The 18,338-nt window shown below is 45.1% G+C and overlaps 2 protein-coding genes across 2 annotated transcripts; one reads left to right on the forward strand and one right to left on the reverse strand.

The window, feature by feature from the left end:
* Nucleotides 1-5,823: 5,823 nt before the first annotated feature.
* On the reverse strand, nt 5,824-6,753 carry OR8A1 (olfactory receptor family 8 subfamily A member 1). The gene has a single exon (XM_016204274.2). The coding sequence runs from the start codon at nt 6,751-6,753 to the stop codon at nt 5,824-5,826; it is 930 nt and encodes a 309-aa protein (XP_016059760.2).
* Nucleotides 6,754-16,525: 9,772 nt separating this feature from the next.
* OR8B12 (olfactory receptor family 8 subfamily B member 12) lies at nt 16,526-17,608 on the forward strand. Its single transcript, XM_016204235.2, has 2 exons — nt 16,526-16,531; nt 16,646-17,608. The coding sequence occupies exons 1-2, from the start codon at nt 16,526-16,528 to the stop codon at nt 17,606-17,608; spliced, it is 969 nt and encodes a 322-aa protein (XP_016059721.2).
* The last annotated feature ends 730 nt before the right edge of the window (nt 17,609-18,338 follow it).

Below are 18,338 nucleotides of genomic sequence, written 5' to 3' on the forward strand. Positions count from 1 at the left end.
TGGGGAACCTTCTTTCTGCCAAGGGCCATTAGGATATTTATAACATCATTCACAGGCCATACAAAATTACCAACTTAAAAATTAGCTATGAAAAAATCTCCTAGATTTATTGAATTTCGAATCCCTCCTGCGGTTGCCTTGGCAGGGCCAGACCAAATGATTTCAAGGGCTCTATATACGGCCCACAGGCTGGACGTTCCCCACCCCTGCTCTAGATAATATTCTCTCCCCTTTCTTCTGTTAGGCATAGAGGGTGAGGAGCTGGCCACGGAATACAATCAGGGTCTGAGCCAGGTTAGGTCTGTGCTGGAGTTTTAGTAAGATTCAGTCTAGCCTGGCTGGGTGTGGCTCAGCCATTGAGCGTTGACCTAGGATCCAGGCGATCGGGGTTCGATTCCCGGTCAGGGCACATGCCCGGGCCGCGGGCTCGATCAATGACTCTCATCATTGATGTTTCTCTCTCTCTCCCTCTCCCTTCCTCTCTCTGAAATCAATAAAGATATGTTTAAAAAAAAAAAAAAAAAAGATTCCGTCTACATTTAGCTTCTCCTGTTCCTAGAGCCTGATCTTTCCAGGCATTTGATTGAGAGTCTGTTGGGCCTTTGTCGCTGAAGCTCGGAAAGACTGAGAGTTCCTGTTACTGTCTTTAGAGGATTTCCGCTGAGCTCGATGGCCTCCCGCTGCGCGGAGCTTCACAATCCAGCAAGTGCCTTGAAGGAGAGCCCGGCTCAGTGAGTTTGCGTCAGTGACTTACTGCAAGCGCTCTCCCTTTGCAGTGTCTTTGTTTCCTGATCACCACAGGGTGCAGGAGATCTCACCTGGCGTTTAAGAAGCTTCTGGTCTAGTCCACACAACCCCAGCATTCGGTAAAGGGCCTGTGGAGAAGACTGAGCATGCTTTTGGAGTCTTCCAATTTCTGATTGTCACTTTACCCTTGCAACAGCCACTGAAAGCTCTGATGGTTCATTTTCCCTACAGAAGCCCTCTGCTTGGACCAAGACCAACGGTGAGTTGGCACCCAGAAGCTCCGCACCTCTGAAGTCCACCCATGTTGCTACGTTCACAGCTAACGCATTGTTTCTACTGCTACAAAGTATTTTATCTGCTCACTTGCCTGTTGATGAACATTCATCTTGCCTGTACATCTTGTACCAAAAATAACATACATTTCCACTTGTGGTCATACAAGAGAATTCAATTGTGATCTATATAGAAGTTCTAGGTCGTAGGGCAGCATACACATACACAGTTTGTTTTAAATGGTGCCAATTCAACCCCCAATTTGGGGTGAGGTGAAGAAGGAGCCTTATTTAATGCGAACAGCTCGCTTGTGACACAGCACAGCTGTGGAACAGCTGCATAGCGCTACAGCTCAATCATGAAGCAGCACAGCTGGCCACCGTTAGGCAGGTAGAAATGGGTCAGAATTTTTGGAGCTCGTGATAATTTTGTCCACAGGTAGGTTAGGATTGTTGCTGTAAAGCATGGCAGGAGAACCTGGGCCTGCAGTGTGCTCCAAGAAGACGTCAGTGCGGGTGTGAAGCGACAGAAGGCACCCCAGTGGCCCTGCACCTCCAGCCAGATGCAGCGCTGCCCCCTGAGCCAGCTGCACAGCTGATATATTGATTTGGGGGGGGAGGGGGAAGAGACATAGATTTGTTGTTCCACTTATTTATACATTTATTGGTTGATTCTTGTATGTGCCCTGAGCAGGGATCGAACCTGCAACCTTGGTGTATTGGGGCAGGGCTCTCCTACCACTCCTGACGTGGCTTCCCCTGTTTATCCTTGGTTATAAGACTTCTGTTCAGCTAGTCTTCAGATGGTTACCCAGGCATTGTTCCATAACTTCGTTGTAATTCTGATGGGTCATGAGAGAAGGTGACTGCAACTGCCCCTCCTCTGCCGTCTTGGGCCCCCTGCTCATTTAAAATAAGTTATATCATTCCTTATCCATCCCTCTCCTCATACCTAGTGCCGCGGTGCAGCTCCTGTACAGATGTACTTGTCAATCAAGATCCGGGCGTTCGATGTGTTCTAGAACTTGCTGATTGTCAAGCCTTTTCTGGATGCGAGAGTCCCTGGGCCAGTTGATTCCGGTCCTTGAATTTTAGGCATGTTGCCACCAGGTGGCAGCAGCTGAAGGAGTCAGCCTCTGAGCTGACACTGAGGCTGTTTAGGTCTGTCGATTTTTAAGAACCATCTTCTACAACTTTTCATTAAAAACATATGTATATGTTATATAAATAAATATATGTATATAAATATACATATTTAATGGGGGAATATATACATATATATACACTATACACATACATATTTATGTATACTATATGTATATTTATTTTTAAAAGTAAAATAAAAGCAAGCACTGAGTTTGTCATGTGGAAAATGTTAAAACCCTGCTCAGTTTCCAGGTCCACAAACTGTGGTACTGAATTTTGGCATCTTTATAGAGAGCCAGCATGGGGAGGCCCAATAGCATCAACCCTGGGCCCCAGGACCAAACAGGGGAGGGACACAGAGTAGGTACCTCCCTCCACAGGGCCGGGCCGAAGTGAAATTAGGCATGGTCGTCAGTATAGTGCAGGTCCTGTGTGAACGCAAAGGCCGCAATTTCTTTTTCCTACAGGAACTCTAGGGCAGTGTTCAGGGGAACCGCCTCCTGATCACTTCTTAGGCCTCTGCTATATCTGCATGTAAGAGAAAACCCTGTACAGTCTGAGGTGGCCACAGTGATGTGGACAAATAACGCTCCCCTTTCAGTCGGAGGGGGCCTCTGGGCACAGCCTTCATCAGAAATCACGGTCTTGCCCGTGGGCAAATTTTTTTTCTTTTCTGGGTCCATTTTCTCCCCTGTTAAGCGAGAGCCCTAATAACTAATTCACGGCACTGTTGTGAAGAATAAATGTGAAATGCACGTACACAGCACTGTGCACGGTGCCTGGCATGCAGTGGGAGCTGAGGGTACATTAGTTCCCGCCACTATCCCCTTTGCTTTGAAATCTCTCCCGTGTAGTGCCCAGAACTTGGCTTTGTTGTAGGTGGGGATGAGGGCGGCTCTGGCCAGGTATGGACAAAAAAGAAAAAGAAAACACAAGTTGTTTCATTAACATCCATCATCACACATATTTACAGATATTTTTCTTTGATGGGAACTTTTAAGACCTACTCTCTTAGCAACTTTCAAATATACAATACCATATTATTAACTACAATCACCGCCTGTACATTACATCCCATTTAACTGGAAGTTTGTACCTATTGACCCCTTTCGCACATTTCACCCACCCCTACCCCAACCCCCGCTTCTGGCAGTCTCCAAGCTGTTCTTTGGGCCTATTAGTTCATTAAAAAAAGTTTAGATTTCACATATAAGTGAGATCATTTGTCTTTCTCTGCCTGACTTATTTCATGTAGCATAATGCCCTTGAAGTCCACCCCTCCATGTTGTCACAAATGGCAGTATTTCCTCCTTTTTATGGTTAAATAATATTTCATGTGCTTCTTGGTCCTTGCTGTGTATACACTTGATGAATCTTCTGTAGGAGAGGGAGGGGAAAGGGGGGAAAGCCACTTTTCCTAAAATAAACCACACTGTTCAAATTTGGAACTGCGATTGACTCTCAGGGTAGAGAGAGGTGATTGGACCAAGTGACCCAGATTCTGTCCTGGAGATTTCCCTGTCCCTTCCCTTGGCTCTGATGTTCACCCACCAGCATGCAGGCATCCGAGAGCCTCTGCTTCCCCTCAGCACTGGACAAAGGACCATAACCTTGGTGCCCTCTGGTGCACCTTAAGACAAAGCCAGAAGGTTTCAACACAACTGTCCTGAAGGCCAGGGGATGACAAAGGGAAATAAGTTTGGAGCGTGTCTACAGAATATGTCCTATAACATATTGCTCAGTCATTGCCAGCTGTGGAGTCCCACGCCTGCTTCTGTGGCAGAGGCCTTCCTTTACCCTCACTGCTCAGGATCACATTGGAACTTGTCTGCTCTTAGTGTCCAGGCTGAGAAAGAAAAGCCAGGTCCTCTCCCTTTTCCCATCTTCTTACAAGGTTGGTTTCCTGCATGAGAATCTACTTGTCCCTTAGTTGGTGGGCACTGGCAGCACATTAACTCCTCGGGAGAAATGCCCAGCAGGGCAAGTCTTCGTTCCGGCAGTTAATGAAGCCATCAGGGTTTGCATTCAGGTCAGCCTGACCACAAAGCCCATAGAGTCTGAGCTACATGAGGCTGCTGACAGGTGTGCATTTCTCTGAGCATCAAGATGATAATTCGCACCATGAGCCCATGTGGATTTATACACAAATTTCCAATCTTAACTATAACATAAGGATACTGTGCCTTGAAAAAGAGCATGAACTGCCAGTCAAGATGGTGACGTAGGTCAGTGTGGTACTCACAACCGTAATAAAATTACAACTAAAGTACAGAACAACCATTGTCCACAGGCACCTGGATTCTAGCTGAATCGAGGTCTTACAACTACGGATTTAAAGAAGAAGCCACATTGAAACTGGTAGGAGGGGCAGAGACACAGAACAGGCTGGTCCCACACCCACGTGCAGGGGATAAAAATCGGGACCCCTGAGGAGCAAGGGGTCCCAGCCCCACATCAGGCCCCTACGCCCAGGGTTCTGGTGCTGGAAACAGAAGTCCCCATAACCTCTGGCTGCAAAACCCAGCAGGAACTGAGGCTGAGTGAGACGGATGGCTTCTGGAGTCCCAGGCAGTTCCTCTCAAGGGCCCCTGCACAGACTTACTCGCACTCAGTCTGTCTGAGCTTCAGCACTGGGTTAGCAGCTCGAAGGGCACCAGGGACATATGGGGAGAAACCCAACTGTCTGGCACCAGGGCGAGAGCTGGAAGGGCAGCTTTCTCCCAGAAAAAGTCCTGGCAGACGACATGGTTCCTTTGATGAGCCCTCCTTGGCACCTCCAAGCCCAACACAGGTAGCAGGCAGCTACAGATTGCTTTGCAGCTCAAGCTGGGTGGCCCTGGGCAGAGCACAGGCGGTGGCCAATTCTGCACCAATTACATAGCGTTGCTACCCCTGAGCCTCTGTTTCCCCATCACTGGGAGCCAGGAAGAACCTTCCCCTTGTGGATGAGGGGTTCTGAACAGAAAGAGCTGCATGACTCAGAGGAAGCTCTCCAACCAGGTGAACAGCTAGTGGTTGTATCCTTGTTACTAAGAAATTACACAAAGCGGTCAGTAGGAGTTCTTGGGCAGGAATATGCAGAGAGGGGGGTATGGCTTTACTTGCGAAAGGGGCTGTGTATCGCTTCTTGGTGGCTTTCGGATGCACCTCTCTGTGTTTGTGTACTCATAATGCAAAAAAAAAAAAGGTAAGAACCGGGTTGAGTACTGTTTTCTAGCTAAAGGTAATACAAAAATACATGGCTCTCAAACTCAATGCAAAGGGCTCAGGATAGAGAAAACTGATCTCAGATGAAAGAAAACATGGCCTTGAAATCAGCTCACCTCAAAAAGCAACGAGAGCCCTGGTTTGTGTGGCTCAGCTGGTTGGAGCCGCAAGGTTGTGGGTTTGAGTCCCAGTCAGGGCACATACCCGGGCTGTGGGTTGTACAGAAGGCAACCGATCGATGTTCTTTCTCACATCGATGTTTCTGTCTCTCTTCCTGTCCCTCCCCTTCTCTCTAAAATCAATAAGCATATCCCCAGGCGAGGGTTAGAAAAGAAAGAAGCAATGAGAGTGGAGAAAAGCAATTGATGCCCATGGTGGTTGGGCATCCAGGGGGCTTCTTGCTGGCATTTATAACCACTTTTAAAATTGAGGAATAATAATAACTTTGGCATCAAAACACCTTTCTCCTCAGGGTTCTCTGTATGGCAGCCTTTACCTCCTTATTTCTCAAGCTGTAGATCAGGGGGTTCAGCATGGGGATGACCGTGGTGTAGAACACGGAGGCCACGTTCTCCTGCGCCAGGGAAGTGGCGGTGGAGGGTTTCAGGTACATGAACGCGGTGGACCCGTAGAACATTCCCACGGCTGCAAGGTGGGAGCCGCAGGTGCCGAAGGCCTTGGACCTTCCCTCGGCGGTGCTGATGCGCAGGATGCTGGAGAAGATGGGGATGTAGGAGGAGATCACTGCGAGGCTGGTGACTACGATGTTGAACCCTGCCAACAGGAAGACTGTCACCTCAAGAACGCGGGTGCCAGAGCAGGAGAGCTTCATGAGGGGGAGGATGTCGCAGAAGTAGTGACCGATGCGGACCTTGCAGTAGGGCAGCTGTGCCACCAGGCCCGTCTCCACGGTGGAGCCGACGAGCCCCATGGCGTAGACCGCGGCCACCAGCAGGGAGCAGGCGTGGTGGGACATGACGCTGCTGTAGAGCAAGGGCCTGCAGATGGCCACATAGCGGTCGTAGGCCATCGCTGTGAGCATGTAGCACTCCGCGATGACAAACACGAGGAAGAAGTAGAGCTGTGACATGCACCCCGCGAAGGAGATGGCGTTCTTCTCTGACACGAAGTGCACCAGCATTTTGGGGGTGATGACAGAGGAGTAGCAGAGGTCCACGAGCGACAGGTTGCTGAGCAAGTAGTACATGGGGGTGTGAAGCCGAGCATCCAGGCGGATGAGCGTCACCATGCCCAGGTTCCCTATCACGGTGGCCGAGTAGATCCCAAGAAACAGGAGGAAGAGGGGGCGCTGGAGCTCTGGCCGGTCTGTTAGGCCCCCGAGAATGAACTCTGTCACCGCGGAGAGGTTTTCTGCAGCCATCCTTTGTTTGGGAGCCCTGTGGGGACAAGAGAGAACCCCATGGGAGGCCGCCCCGGGGACTGCTTGGGGACGCGTTTGGGGCCAGCCGAACGGCCTTGGGCTCCTCAGGCATCGTTTCCACGTCCTGCTGTTTGCCGAGGGCAAGACCGGATCTGGGTATTTCAGAGATCAAGGAGATGAGAGGGGAAAGGAGCCAGGACCTGGGTCACTTAACACTTTTATGTTTCTCGAATATCCCGGAGCACTGCTTCTTACAGTGCGGTTCTTGGACCAGCTGCGTGAGTGTCACCTGCACGTTGGAGATGCCAACCCAGGCCTCAGCCGGACCCACCGAGTCAGGGCCCTTGGGGACGGGCCCAGCGACCCGGGCCTGACATTCTCTCCAGGCGATGCCAGGGCACGCTGCAGTTCCAGAACCTGCCCCCTGTGGGTAACAAGCAGTTATTTCATATTTTGTAGCCGGAGATGTATTTTGCTTTAAAAAATGAAATTTCACTGTCATCTCTGCAGTTCCTAAATAGTGAATGGATGTGAAGTCTGAATGCATATCTCAAAGGATGCCACGCCGGGGCGATATGGTTGTTAAACTGTAGCATCGAGTACAATCAATTTTTGTATCTGAAAGATGAAGAAGTTCGGAGTATCAGATCCAAAAGTGTAAAACTAATGTTGGAAAACGCATATTTAGAAAGTTTTTCAAGTGCTCAGTTCCTATAAAAATGCGAGTTGTCATTAGGTGTCTCGAATTTGTCCTTTGTTTTTTACTGAACTTGAGGCCTTGAGATGGTGGTCCTCACCACTGACTGGCTGTTGTAACTACCTAAAGCATTTAAAAAGCAAGGAATGGTGTCTGGGCTCCACCAACAGAGGCTCTGATTTCACTGATCTGGGACACAGCCTGGGCCCTGGCACATAGTATAGTCCAGAGTAAGTGCCCAAGAGCCATTATCATTATTATTACTGTTATTATTATCACTATTATTTCCAGCCCATAATATTAAACTCTGGCCCCATTATCTCCCTACCGGCAAAGTATTCAAATTACAGACACGAACCCAGGACGCACGGGCCATCGTTGCTGGGGGTGAAACCTGTACACATACTGCCTCTGAGATGTGTTTCTTAAGCCCAAAGCCATAAACTCTCACTATTTTAATGCTTCCTCATATGATCACTAACTTTTCTATAATGCTCTTCAAAGGTCCATCTTATTAACTCCTCCTACAATTTTGGGGTAAGAGGAGAAGCGTGTTTAGAGGAGGATTTTGATTCTCAGTTTCCTATTGAGAAAACTGAAGTGCCAGACGCTAAATTACTGGGACTCGGGAAGCGGGCCGCTTTCTCTTGGTCGCCAGCTACTCCCCTTGGCCCGAGTGTGTGGCCTTACACGTCTGCACACCTACAGCTTAGGAAATGTTATAGCTGAACGTGCTTTACCCTTGACGTCTTAGATGATGCATAGCACAGGGAAAAAAGGAATGCCATGCTATTTCTTCCATTCTCTAGGAAACTGAGGCTCTAAAAGCTAAATAAATTACTCTACCATACAGTGAGCAAGAGGCGGAACTGGGCCTAAACCCCAGAACTTCTGACCACCGGTCTGTTTTGTTCCTCTAAGCTATGTTGTTTTGCTGTAGAAATTTATTATCATTTAGTGAACTTAATTTATGGAATTTTTGGAAGTAGAGGAAAGGTTTTATTGCCAATTTCAGGTACATGAAAGAAAATTACCTAGGTCGTATATGTGCATTGTAGAAAATTAGAAATACGAATAAGCAAAAGTAAAACACCATTTTCCTGCTCCTCGGATACTAATGCTGGTCATGGTTGCCCTTTTTTTCAATGCATATATGTATTTACATGTATATAAGTATATATGTATTTTTAAAAACTTTTTTGTTGTTTTTTTCTTTTTTAACTTTATTTTCATTGTTTACACTCTTACAAGATGTCCCCATTTAGAAAAACATGGAACTAGAGTCACACAAAATCTTAATAAGAGGCATTACTTAGCACCAGAAGTGCTATATAAAAGTGTTTTTATTATTACATTTGTCTCTTTTGAAATTAAAGGTGTAATATTTGAGAATGCAGAGTAGCAAATAGCTAAATATGTATAAAATCACACACGTGTGCATTCTGCCTTAGTTTTAATTGCCATGACTTCGTTGTCAAACTATGAGAGTTGAAGGGCAGTAATGTTTGAAGACCGTAAATGGTGCTGTGCCTTGCTGTTCATAAAGATAAATGCTTTTGTCTAAAAAATCTTTGACCTGTATTTCCATGTAGCACTTTAAACCGCATCATCTCACTTGGGTCCTGTAACAACTCCAGCACTCACTGCAGGTCTGTTCCTTAGGATGGGGCTGAAGACAATATAACCTGCATTGCACTTTGAACTTTGTTAAATTATTGGTGGGAAGGTGTTTAAGAGGTATTTAGCTTCATAATAACAATGACCAGAGGTAGCTAAGATTGTTTGAATATTATTTCCATTAATTACAGAGGCAAAAATAAGTGTTCTCTAGATAACAGATTAAAAATTCTTACATATGCCCTTCTACCTAATTTCTACCTCTTAAAACAATCAGAAAGATGGAAAATCCACCCCGACTCTACCGTTACCAGAATACAAGCGCTCAAAGCGGTGCTGAGTGAGTGCCATCCACCCGGCGCAGGGCAGATGGGAAGATCCTAGACAGCATTGTTTTCATCTTTACCCCCCTGATCATCTAATGACATAAATAGGCAAGGATGACCCACAGATTTGATATAAGTTATTGCAATGATTACCTCTAGTTTTAGCAGACCATCAGAAGCTCAGGGTTGCTGTTGATGAGAACACAGCCCACAAAGAAAGGACACTCAGAGGCGAAGGTAAACATATGGTTGGAGATATCCTGCATTGAAAACAGGAGTTCATGAAAGAGATATTTTTCCATAAAATTGCTTTAAATCTGTAAATACCTGTGCTGAGGGAAAATGCAACAGTCTCCTGGAAATTTTGGAGGATGCCTTGGTTTCAACAGTCAGGGAATAAATATCAGAAAATGAGAGAACCATACAGATTGATTTCTAGTCCTAAATTTACTCAAAGGGGCTGTCACAGCCATAAAAACTGGGTCCCTGAGATTGGGAGATCTGGGCGTCTGTTTATATGCCTATGGACAGAACCTCTCATGGGATGCACTCACTTCGGAGACTGGAGTCCTTTCTAAAGGAGCAATTAAAGTCTTGGTTTACACCTCTGCTGCGAAGCATGTTTTGCCTCTCAGGTGTGGTAATTTTCCTTTGATATAGAGAGTCCTCTTGTAGCGTGGGAAACTTAGAATCTGATACTAACATTCAAATATTTTATGAACAACAACTGAATCATCACCATCATCACCACCATCACCACCACCACCACCACCACCATCACCATCATCACCGCCATCATCTCCTCCATCATCACCATCACCATCATTATCATCACCATCACCACCATCATCACCATCACCATCATCACTCTCACTGTCACCACCACCATCACCATCATCATCACCACCATCATCACCATCATCTCCATCATCACCATCATCATCACCACCATCATCACTATCATCTCCATCATCACCATCATCATCACCACCATCATCACCATCATCTTCATCATCATCACCATCATTATCATCACCATATCATCACCATCATCACTCTCACCATCACCACCACCACCACTACCACCATCATTATCATCACCATATCACCACCACCATTACCCTCACCATCATCACCATCACCGCCACCACCACCACCACCATGGTCATCACCACCACCATCATCACTATCATCACCATCATCATTGCCACTGTGATCACCACCACCACCAACACCACCGAAACCACCTCAGTCATTACCATCAACCTCATCACCAGTTATTACCATTATGGTTATTCATCATTAGGCACAATCAACTAGGCTTAAAAGGGGTTTTAAGCAAATTCAAATGTTTTACTAGAACCAACCATACAATTTCAGCAAAGCAATGTGATTTTATAAGAAATGTTAATTTGTCACCCTGCCTCTATAACTGCACACTGACAGTGTAGAGTGGCAAGAGGCTGAGGAGCATAATAGAGTAGACTTTTCTTCACACATGTATTTTCTTTTATAAGTGAAATGTACTTTTCAAGAGTACATTCAGTAATATATTATCCATGAAAATATTGTGAATGAAGATTTTTATTAAACTATTTTGAGATATAGATTCATATGCAGTTGTAAGATACAATATAAAGAGATCCTCTGCATTCACCCGGACTTCTTTGTTTGGAGCTACTTTCTATATCATGGCCCCAAAAAGGTATATGTAATAAAGCATAACATTTGTATTCAGTTGAGAAGCAGACCAGGGTTTTTGGAGTAGAAAGTAACTGGAACATGTAGAGAGGAATACTGAAACCACAAAGGAATTCCAGAAAACTGCATAGTGGTCTCCTTGTGCCTTTGAGTACTAAGCTATGCATTTCTAAGATAAAACTCCATTAAGCTGGGCAAAGAACAAATACCTGGGAACTTTAAGCTAAATTAATGCCAGAGCTTACACTGGAATGTGAGATGTTTGTGTTACAACCAGTCCTCCTTGAACACCTGTGGCATTCTTTAGAGGGCCCAGAAGGACTATATCTCAACATTCAGGCAAAATTCGTTCTAGAATAAAAGCTATACTTGGAGCCTGGCCAGTGTGGCTCAGCGGTTGAGCATCGACCTAGGATCCAGGAGATCGTGGTTCGATTCCCGGTCAGGGCACATGCCCGGGTTGCGGGCTCGATCCCCAGCAAGGAGTGTGCAGGAGGCAGCCGATCAATGACTCTCTCTTCACTGATGTTTCTGTCTCTCTCCCTTCCTCTCTCTCTGAAATCAATAAAGATATATATATATATATATATATATATATATATATATATATATATATTTTAAAAGCAAGCTATCCTTGGGTTATACTAACAAAACTTAAATCAAGCCTGAAAACCATCAGCCGATCTACAAACAGCTTAACTGCCTGCCAAAACAAACTTTAAGACATTTTAAAGAAACAAACAAAAAAAACCTGTTAAAAGAATCAACAATGTCCACCATCCTATCAAAAATTACTAGACATTCGTATAATCAGAAACGTGTAAGAAAAGCAGGAGAAAAATAAATATAAATTATAGCCTGATGAAATCAAGAGACAAGACTTTTAAAACAGCTATTGTAAATTTGCCCAGGGATTTACAAGAAGAGGTGAACATAATGAAAAGAAAAAATGGAAGATAAAAGAAAGAAATAGTGCTTCAAGAGATTAACAATACGAAGTGAAAAATGTATTAGTCTTCATAGAAGATTAGACATTGAAGTAGAAAAGATCAATGATAGAGCAATAGAAGCTATTAAAACTAAATCACACAGGAAAACATGAGCAAACCCAATAACTTCAGGAACAATATCAACTGTATAATTAGAGTCCTAGAGGAAGAGAGGAGACGGAAAACTTATTTAAAGATAGGATGGTTAAGATATTTTATACTTGATGGATGGTGATACAGATGATACAAAAGGTACAAACAATGGATAATTGTTGGAGTTTGGTGTTGGGTACATGGGCATTTAGTAAACTATTCTCTTTACTTTGGCTTGGCCACAGCCCAGCCTTTTGGAAATACCCAGTAAAGTGATTGTTTGCCAGTGTCGGGGCTTAATAGAGAGATGGGGGCCACCTTATAAAGGAGGTGGTTGAACACAGCAGCTTAAAGTGCTTAGAGAAGAGAAAGAAATGTATAGCACCTTGGGAAAGGTGAAATATGAGGGGAGAGGAAAAGAAACAGGCGGCAATGTGAGAACTGCCTCTATTAGACTGTAAGCTCTTCCACTGCGTGAACCATGTCTTTTAATCGCTAAATCTAGAATTTTAAAATGTTAAATCATGTACAAATGAAAGATTAATTGAACATTTAAAAGAATACTATTCCATCTGACTCTTATTTAATCACCTTAATTTTATTCTCTTAGTAGTTAAAACTACTTTGAATGAAGATCTATCAGGTGCCACCTTTTCTCTCCAGCCTATCTCTACGCCTCTTCTTCTTGGTGTAATGAACACATCACTGAAGGCTATACTAGTGCTATTTGATGGACTCTGAGACATATATGTAAAGACATTATCTATATGTTCAAGTATCAGTCATACATTTACATTACATGTGATCAAATACAAATATACATTAGATATGGTGAAAAATATTTCTTTTATACTGTTTCCTGCTTGTGTTATCAGTGAACTTGATCTTGGAGAAGACATGGGTGAAATGCATTTGAAATACTGTTCTCACAGCAATGATCTCTGAAGTGATATCAGCTCAGAGGAAGTTTTCCTGGTGTTGCATCATACAGACAAGAATTCTCTAAGGCTCCTAGAGAAAAGTGAACTTTTAATGACCCCCTGAGGTCTTCTTTGCAGTTGCATTCCTAAGAGAGTTTATGGTAGTTAAATGTTTTCTCCATTAGTAACTTATGCATAGTGGGATTAAAATCAGGCTTTGGGATTCATAGAGTCACTGGAGGACAGAGCAAAGCTCTAAGTGTAAATCTACAAATAAAGCACCATTATTATGGAGTATTATCTAAACATATCCCACAGAGGTGCATAAGCAAGCAGACATTGATGTGTGCACACACACATAAACAGTGTAATTGTACTCGACAAGAAGCTGCGTTTCTGCATTTGTGATATGATTTCATAAACTTCTCATGAGATGCCCTGAGCAAAAACATAGCTTACTCACTTGCTCACTGAGGCTTGAGTTTCTCCAAAGAGAGGTTGACTCCCACCCCCTTGGCTAAAAACATCATAAATGCTATATGAATGCATTTGGTGTAAAGGTAGCGATACACCAGCTCAATTAGTCCCCGTGCAAAGGAGTTGATCAGATCCCTTCCTGAGAACTGATTTGAAAATTAAGGGAATTTAGAACAGCTGATCCTGGCTATTTGAAGGCCAGAAATGTATGTGGGCGGTGACCTTTGTTGTGTGACTTGTGATTTTATCAAAAGCTCAGAAAGGTCTTTTGGTTTTTCTTGTCACTACATGCAAAATTCCTTCCATTAGAGCCAGTGCTTATGGTAAAGCAGTTCATTGAGGCACAGGACAATAATGCATTGCCTGGGAGGAGAGACATGTTCACTCGTGGGTCTGTCAGAGTAGTTGATGTTAACAGCACAGCTCTGACCGTAGTCTTGCAAGACTTTCCTCAAATGGCATTTTCACAAGGACACCTAATCTACCGTCCTATTTAAACATATAACCCACACCTTTTTAAAAAAATAATTCCTATTATGTTCTGAAATATTACATAAGTTATTTATTGTCTGTCTTCCACCTACATTGAGCTTATACTAAAATAGGGGACTTTGAAGGCAGGGGATTTTGTTTTGTGTAGTGCAGTCCCTAGAACAGTGGCAAACATAGTTTCTCAATAATTGTTGAATGGATCAATTAATGTCACTCTGTTATTCAAAGACAAAGAGAGAATCTTAAAAGCAGCAAGAGAAAAGCAGTTAGTTATGGGAGCAGGGAGCTCCCATAAGACTGTCAGCTGATTTCTCCACAGGAACATTTCAGGCTAGAAGAGATTAGCATGAAATATTCAAAGTGATAAAAGCAAGGACATATGAATGTTATAGTAGGCGGTTAGTTAGATATTAACCCAAAGGGAGGGAGTGAACCAATCAGAAGCAGATATCTGATTAAGCCTCATTAAGCTTACGGTCACCCCGGAGAGTCTGCCCCACTAAGGAGGGGGAAGGAGAAGATAGCTTAGGGGAAGTCCTTTCACTGGGCACATGTGCAGTAGAAGCCAAAATGGCAACCATAAAGGGGATGAGAGAAACCTGGGGAAATAATTGGATAGGGTAAAGACGCAAGCCCAAGAAAGAGATTGGATAGTTTGAAAGAAAACCAACTCTCTTCCAAGCTCAAGGAAATATAGAGAAGCTTAACAAAGGCTCCAGTCTCTTTTTGGCAGCCGCACAGGCCAGAGCACAGCTGGAAGCAGAGGCTGAGCTGGACTGCTGGAGCCTTGGGTGCCCGTGGAATGGCACAGCACCTGTGGGCCTGGCCCTCCTGGTCCTGGTGGCTGCGGGCGCAGCCCTGCAGCCCAGGAAGCTGTCCTTCTGCAGCGAGACTGAGCTGAACCACCCGTTCGTGGATGAGGCATTGTGCATGGTGTACCTGGGGGCAGTGAACGCTGTCTGCCAGCTGAGTGCCGGGGAAGTGCCTCAATGAGTGTGGCAGCCTTTGTGGGGGGCATCTGTGCCCTGCATGCCCTCCCTTCTCTCGGACCATATTTTTGCTTTATTTTCTCCTAAACTCTAGGGGTCCCCATGAGACTTACAACCAGGAAGCAGTGGGCTTTATAGGCAGCTTGGTCTAGGCACACTGTGACCTTGCCTCTTCTATCCTAAGTCCTTCATTCATTTTTGCTCTAATAAATCTTACCTCTCTCGCTTAAAAGCCTCCTACATGTGTGTCCCTGAATTTCATTTCCTGTGTCACCTCGGTGGTGATGAATTCCTTTAGTGTTTTCTTGTCTGGGAAGCTCTTTATCTGTCTTTTGATTCTAAATGGTAGCTTTGCAGGGTAGAATAATCTTGGTTGTGTTACTGGAGGAAATAGGTTCTTCCAAGGTGACACAGGAAATAAGCTTATACTAAAGTAGGGGACTTTGAAGGCTGAATGAAAGGATAGGCCGTTGAAAGCCCCATCAGCATCACCAAGGGCATAAACAAACATTCCTTCTTCCTTAGGGAGCAGTGATCCTGAGGGAGCCTATGTAACTAGGTCACTGCGGTCCCTAATCCAGAATAAAAGTCTTCATTCCCCAGTTACCCCTGGGTGTGATAAAGGTGCTGTCTCATCCCTGGAAGCTGGACAGGAGGCCAGAGACAAAACCAGTCAGGGGCCATGTTCTTCAGCTCAGCAGGAGAACCAAAACAGCCTAGAGATTTTTATAGGAAAGAAGCAGAAGCAGAGGGGTCTGAGCTCTGAATTGTCACCTTCTTTGCACCAGGGCCCACCTGAGTCTGCATGAGAGAGCTGGGTGGGAGCCAGGAGGTCGCAGCACTGTGACTCCGGGCGGAAGGAGGGTGAGTGCCTGCCTGCCTGGCCTGGCCTGGAGCAGAGTGGGTAAAAGCTTGAACCCCAGGAGCCAGGCTGCCCGAGTTCACCTGCTGCCACTTAGAAGGACTGGGACTTGTGTAAGTCACTTCTGCCCAGTGTCCTCATGTGTTAAACAGGTTTAATAAAAATGCCCCAAGCATTTAGAACAGTGTCATCAGCCTAGCTGGTGCTCAGTAAGTATTCCTTTTTTTCTTAGGTTTCACGAATAACTTTACCTTATTACTCCAGTATTATTTTCACATAATAATTCCACAGCCATTCCAGCTAAAGGCTCTGGGCACCGTGACCTCACCTTCCTGCCCTAATGAGAACTGACCGAAGGTAGAAGGTCTAGGCAGGGCCAGCCGCCAGCGGCCTCTCCGCCACACTTGAGAAAAGGGCCCCAGGCCTTACAAAACTTGACCAAGGCAGCGGAGGGAAGGAAGTGCGAGGGGACGGCCACATAAGGTGCAGGGCCAGCCCGCTGAGCTTTGCGGGCCTTCTCAGTTGGATCAGCCCTCACTCGGGAGGCACATTTCACCCGCAGACAGTTGTCAGGATGCTTCAAGGCGCTTGGGGACCATAAAAACAGAGATGCAGGTAAAGGCAAATGCCATCTTCTTGAAGCTCAGAACCTCTCTGTTCAAGTACCGTTCTCAAGAATGAGGTTTCCCCCTCTCTTTCTCTGGGTAATTCTCTTTTTTTCTGTCCCAGACCCTCCCGGAGGAACATGCAGATAACACCTCCTCGGTGACAGAGTTTGTCCTTGCAGGCTTAACGGGCCAGCCGGGGCTCCAGGTCCCCCTCTTCCTTCTGTTTCTGGGTTTCTACGTGGTCACCGTGGTGGGCAACCTGGGCTTGGTCGTCTTGATTGGGCTCAACCCTCCCCTGCACGTCCCCATGTATCTTTTCCTGTTCAACTTGTCCTTCATAGACTTTAGCTTCTCGGCTACCATCGTCCCCAAGATGCTGGTGAGTTTTGTCACCAAGAAGAACACCATCTCCTACGCAGGATGCATGACTCAGCTCTTCTTCTTCTGTTTCTTTGTCTTTGCCGAGTCCTTCGTCCTGTCCGCGATGGCATATGACCGCTACGTCGCCATCTGTAAGCCACTGTTGTACACGGTCACCATGTCGCCTCGGGTGTGTTTCTTTCTTTTGCTGGGCGTCTATGGGATGGGGGTTTGGGGGGCCGTGGCTCACACAGGAAACGTGGCGTTTCTGACCTTCTGTGCTGACAACCTTGTCAATCACTACATGTGCGACATCCTTCCCCTCCTTGAGCTGTCCTGCGACAGCTCTTACATCAATCTGCTCGTGGTCTTTCTTGTTGTGGCTGTTGGCATCGGGCTGCCTATTGCTGCCATTTTTATCTCTTACGGCTTCATTCTTTCCAGCATTTTCCACATTAGCTCCATTGAAGGCCGGTCCAAAGCCTTCAGTACCTGCAGTTCCCACATTATTGCAGTTTCTCTCTTCTTTGGGTCAGGAGCTTTTATGTATCTCAAACCGCCTTCTATTTTACCCCTTGACCGGGGGAAAGTGTCTTCTCTCTTCTACACCATTGTGGTGCCCATGGTGAACCCGCTAATCTACAGCCTGCGGAATAAAGATGTCAGGGCTGCCATGAAGAAAACCTTGGGCAGGATAACTTCCTTTTGGAATAAAAAATATTAGAAATTGAGAAAAAGGATGAGTATCTTAAAAATTAGAGTGTTTCTATTATTGTCATCATTATTTTCAATAAGGAATTCAAGCTTCATGCTTTTCTAGTCTATACAAAAAGGAAATTTTAACTCTTTCCCAAGTGATTTTATTCTCTCTTATGCCCCAACACTTCCTTCTTTATTTTATGAAAATAGTTTCTGCAATTATGGAGCATCCAATATTGAACAGGGCTTCAGAATCCTTTAATCTAGTCTTTTATACACTACATCGCACTTTGGAGAGTCAGAAATATTCGGATGTTGTCCGAGAACATGAAACTGTCCAGTGACAGGGCTGGGCCCTAGCTCCCAGCTTGAATTTCAGTCCAGCTTGGTTTTCTTTATTTCATGTTTTCTTGCCTCATCTCTTTCTTGGAAGATTTCGTTTCACATGTCAGTTGGCCTAGCACATCTAAATTACAGATGTATTAACAGTAACTTCATAAAATAATTTTAATATAGCACATTTTGCAAGAGTGTAGGAGGTAAAAACTTTTGTTGAGTTGGTCTTGGCAAAATGACAAGATCACTGTCTGATGAATTTTGTGGTGTGTATGTGGGAAGCATGTTAGGCTTCCCTGACCTGGTGGGTGGAGCACTAGGGACATAGGTTAATGAATTAGGACTTCCAGGGCAGAGAAATGGAATTTTATGGGCTGTAAAGATGCTTTGTGGAGGTGTCATATTATTTCAAGACTGAG

The sequence above is a fragment of the Miniopterus natalensis genome, chromosome 20 (assembly GCF_054644295.1).
Source record: "Miniopterus natalensis isolate mMinNat1 chromosome 20, mMinNat1.hap1, whole genome shotgun sequence".
Lineage (NCBI taxonomy): Eukaryota > Metazoa > Chordata > Mammalia > Chiroptera > Miniopteridae > Miniopterus > Miniopterus natalensis.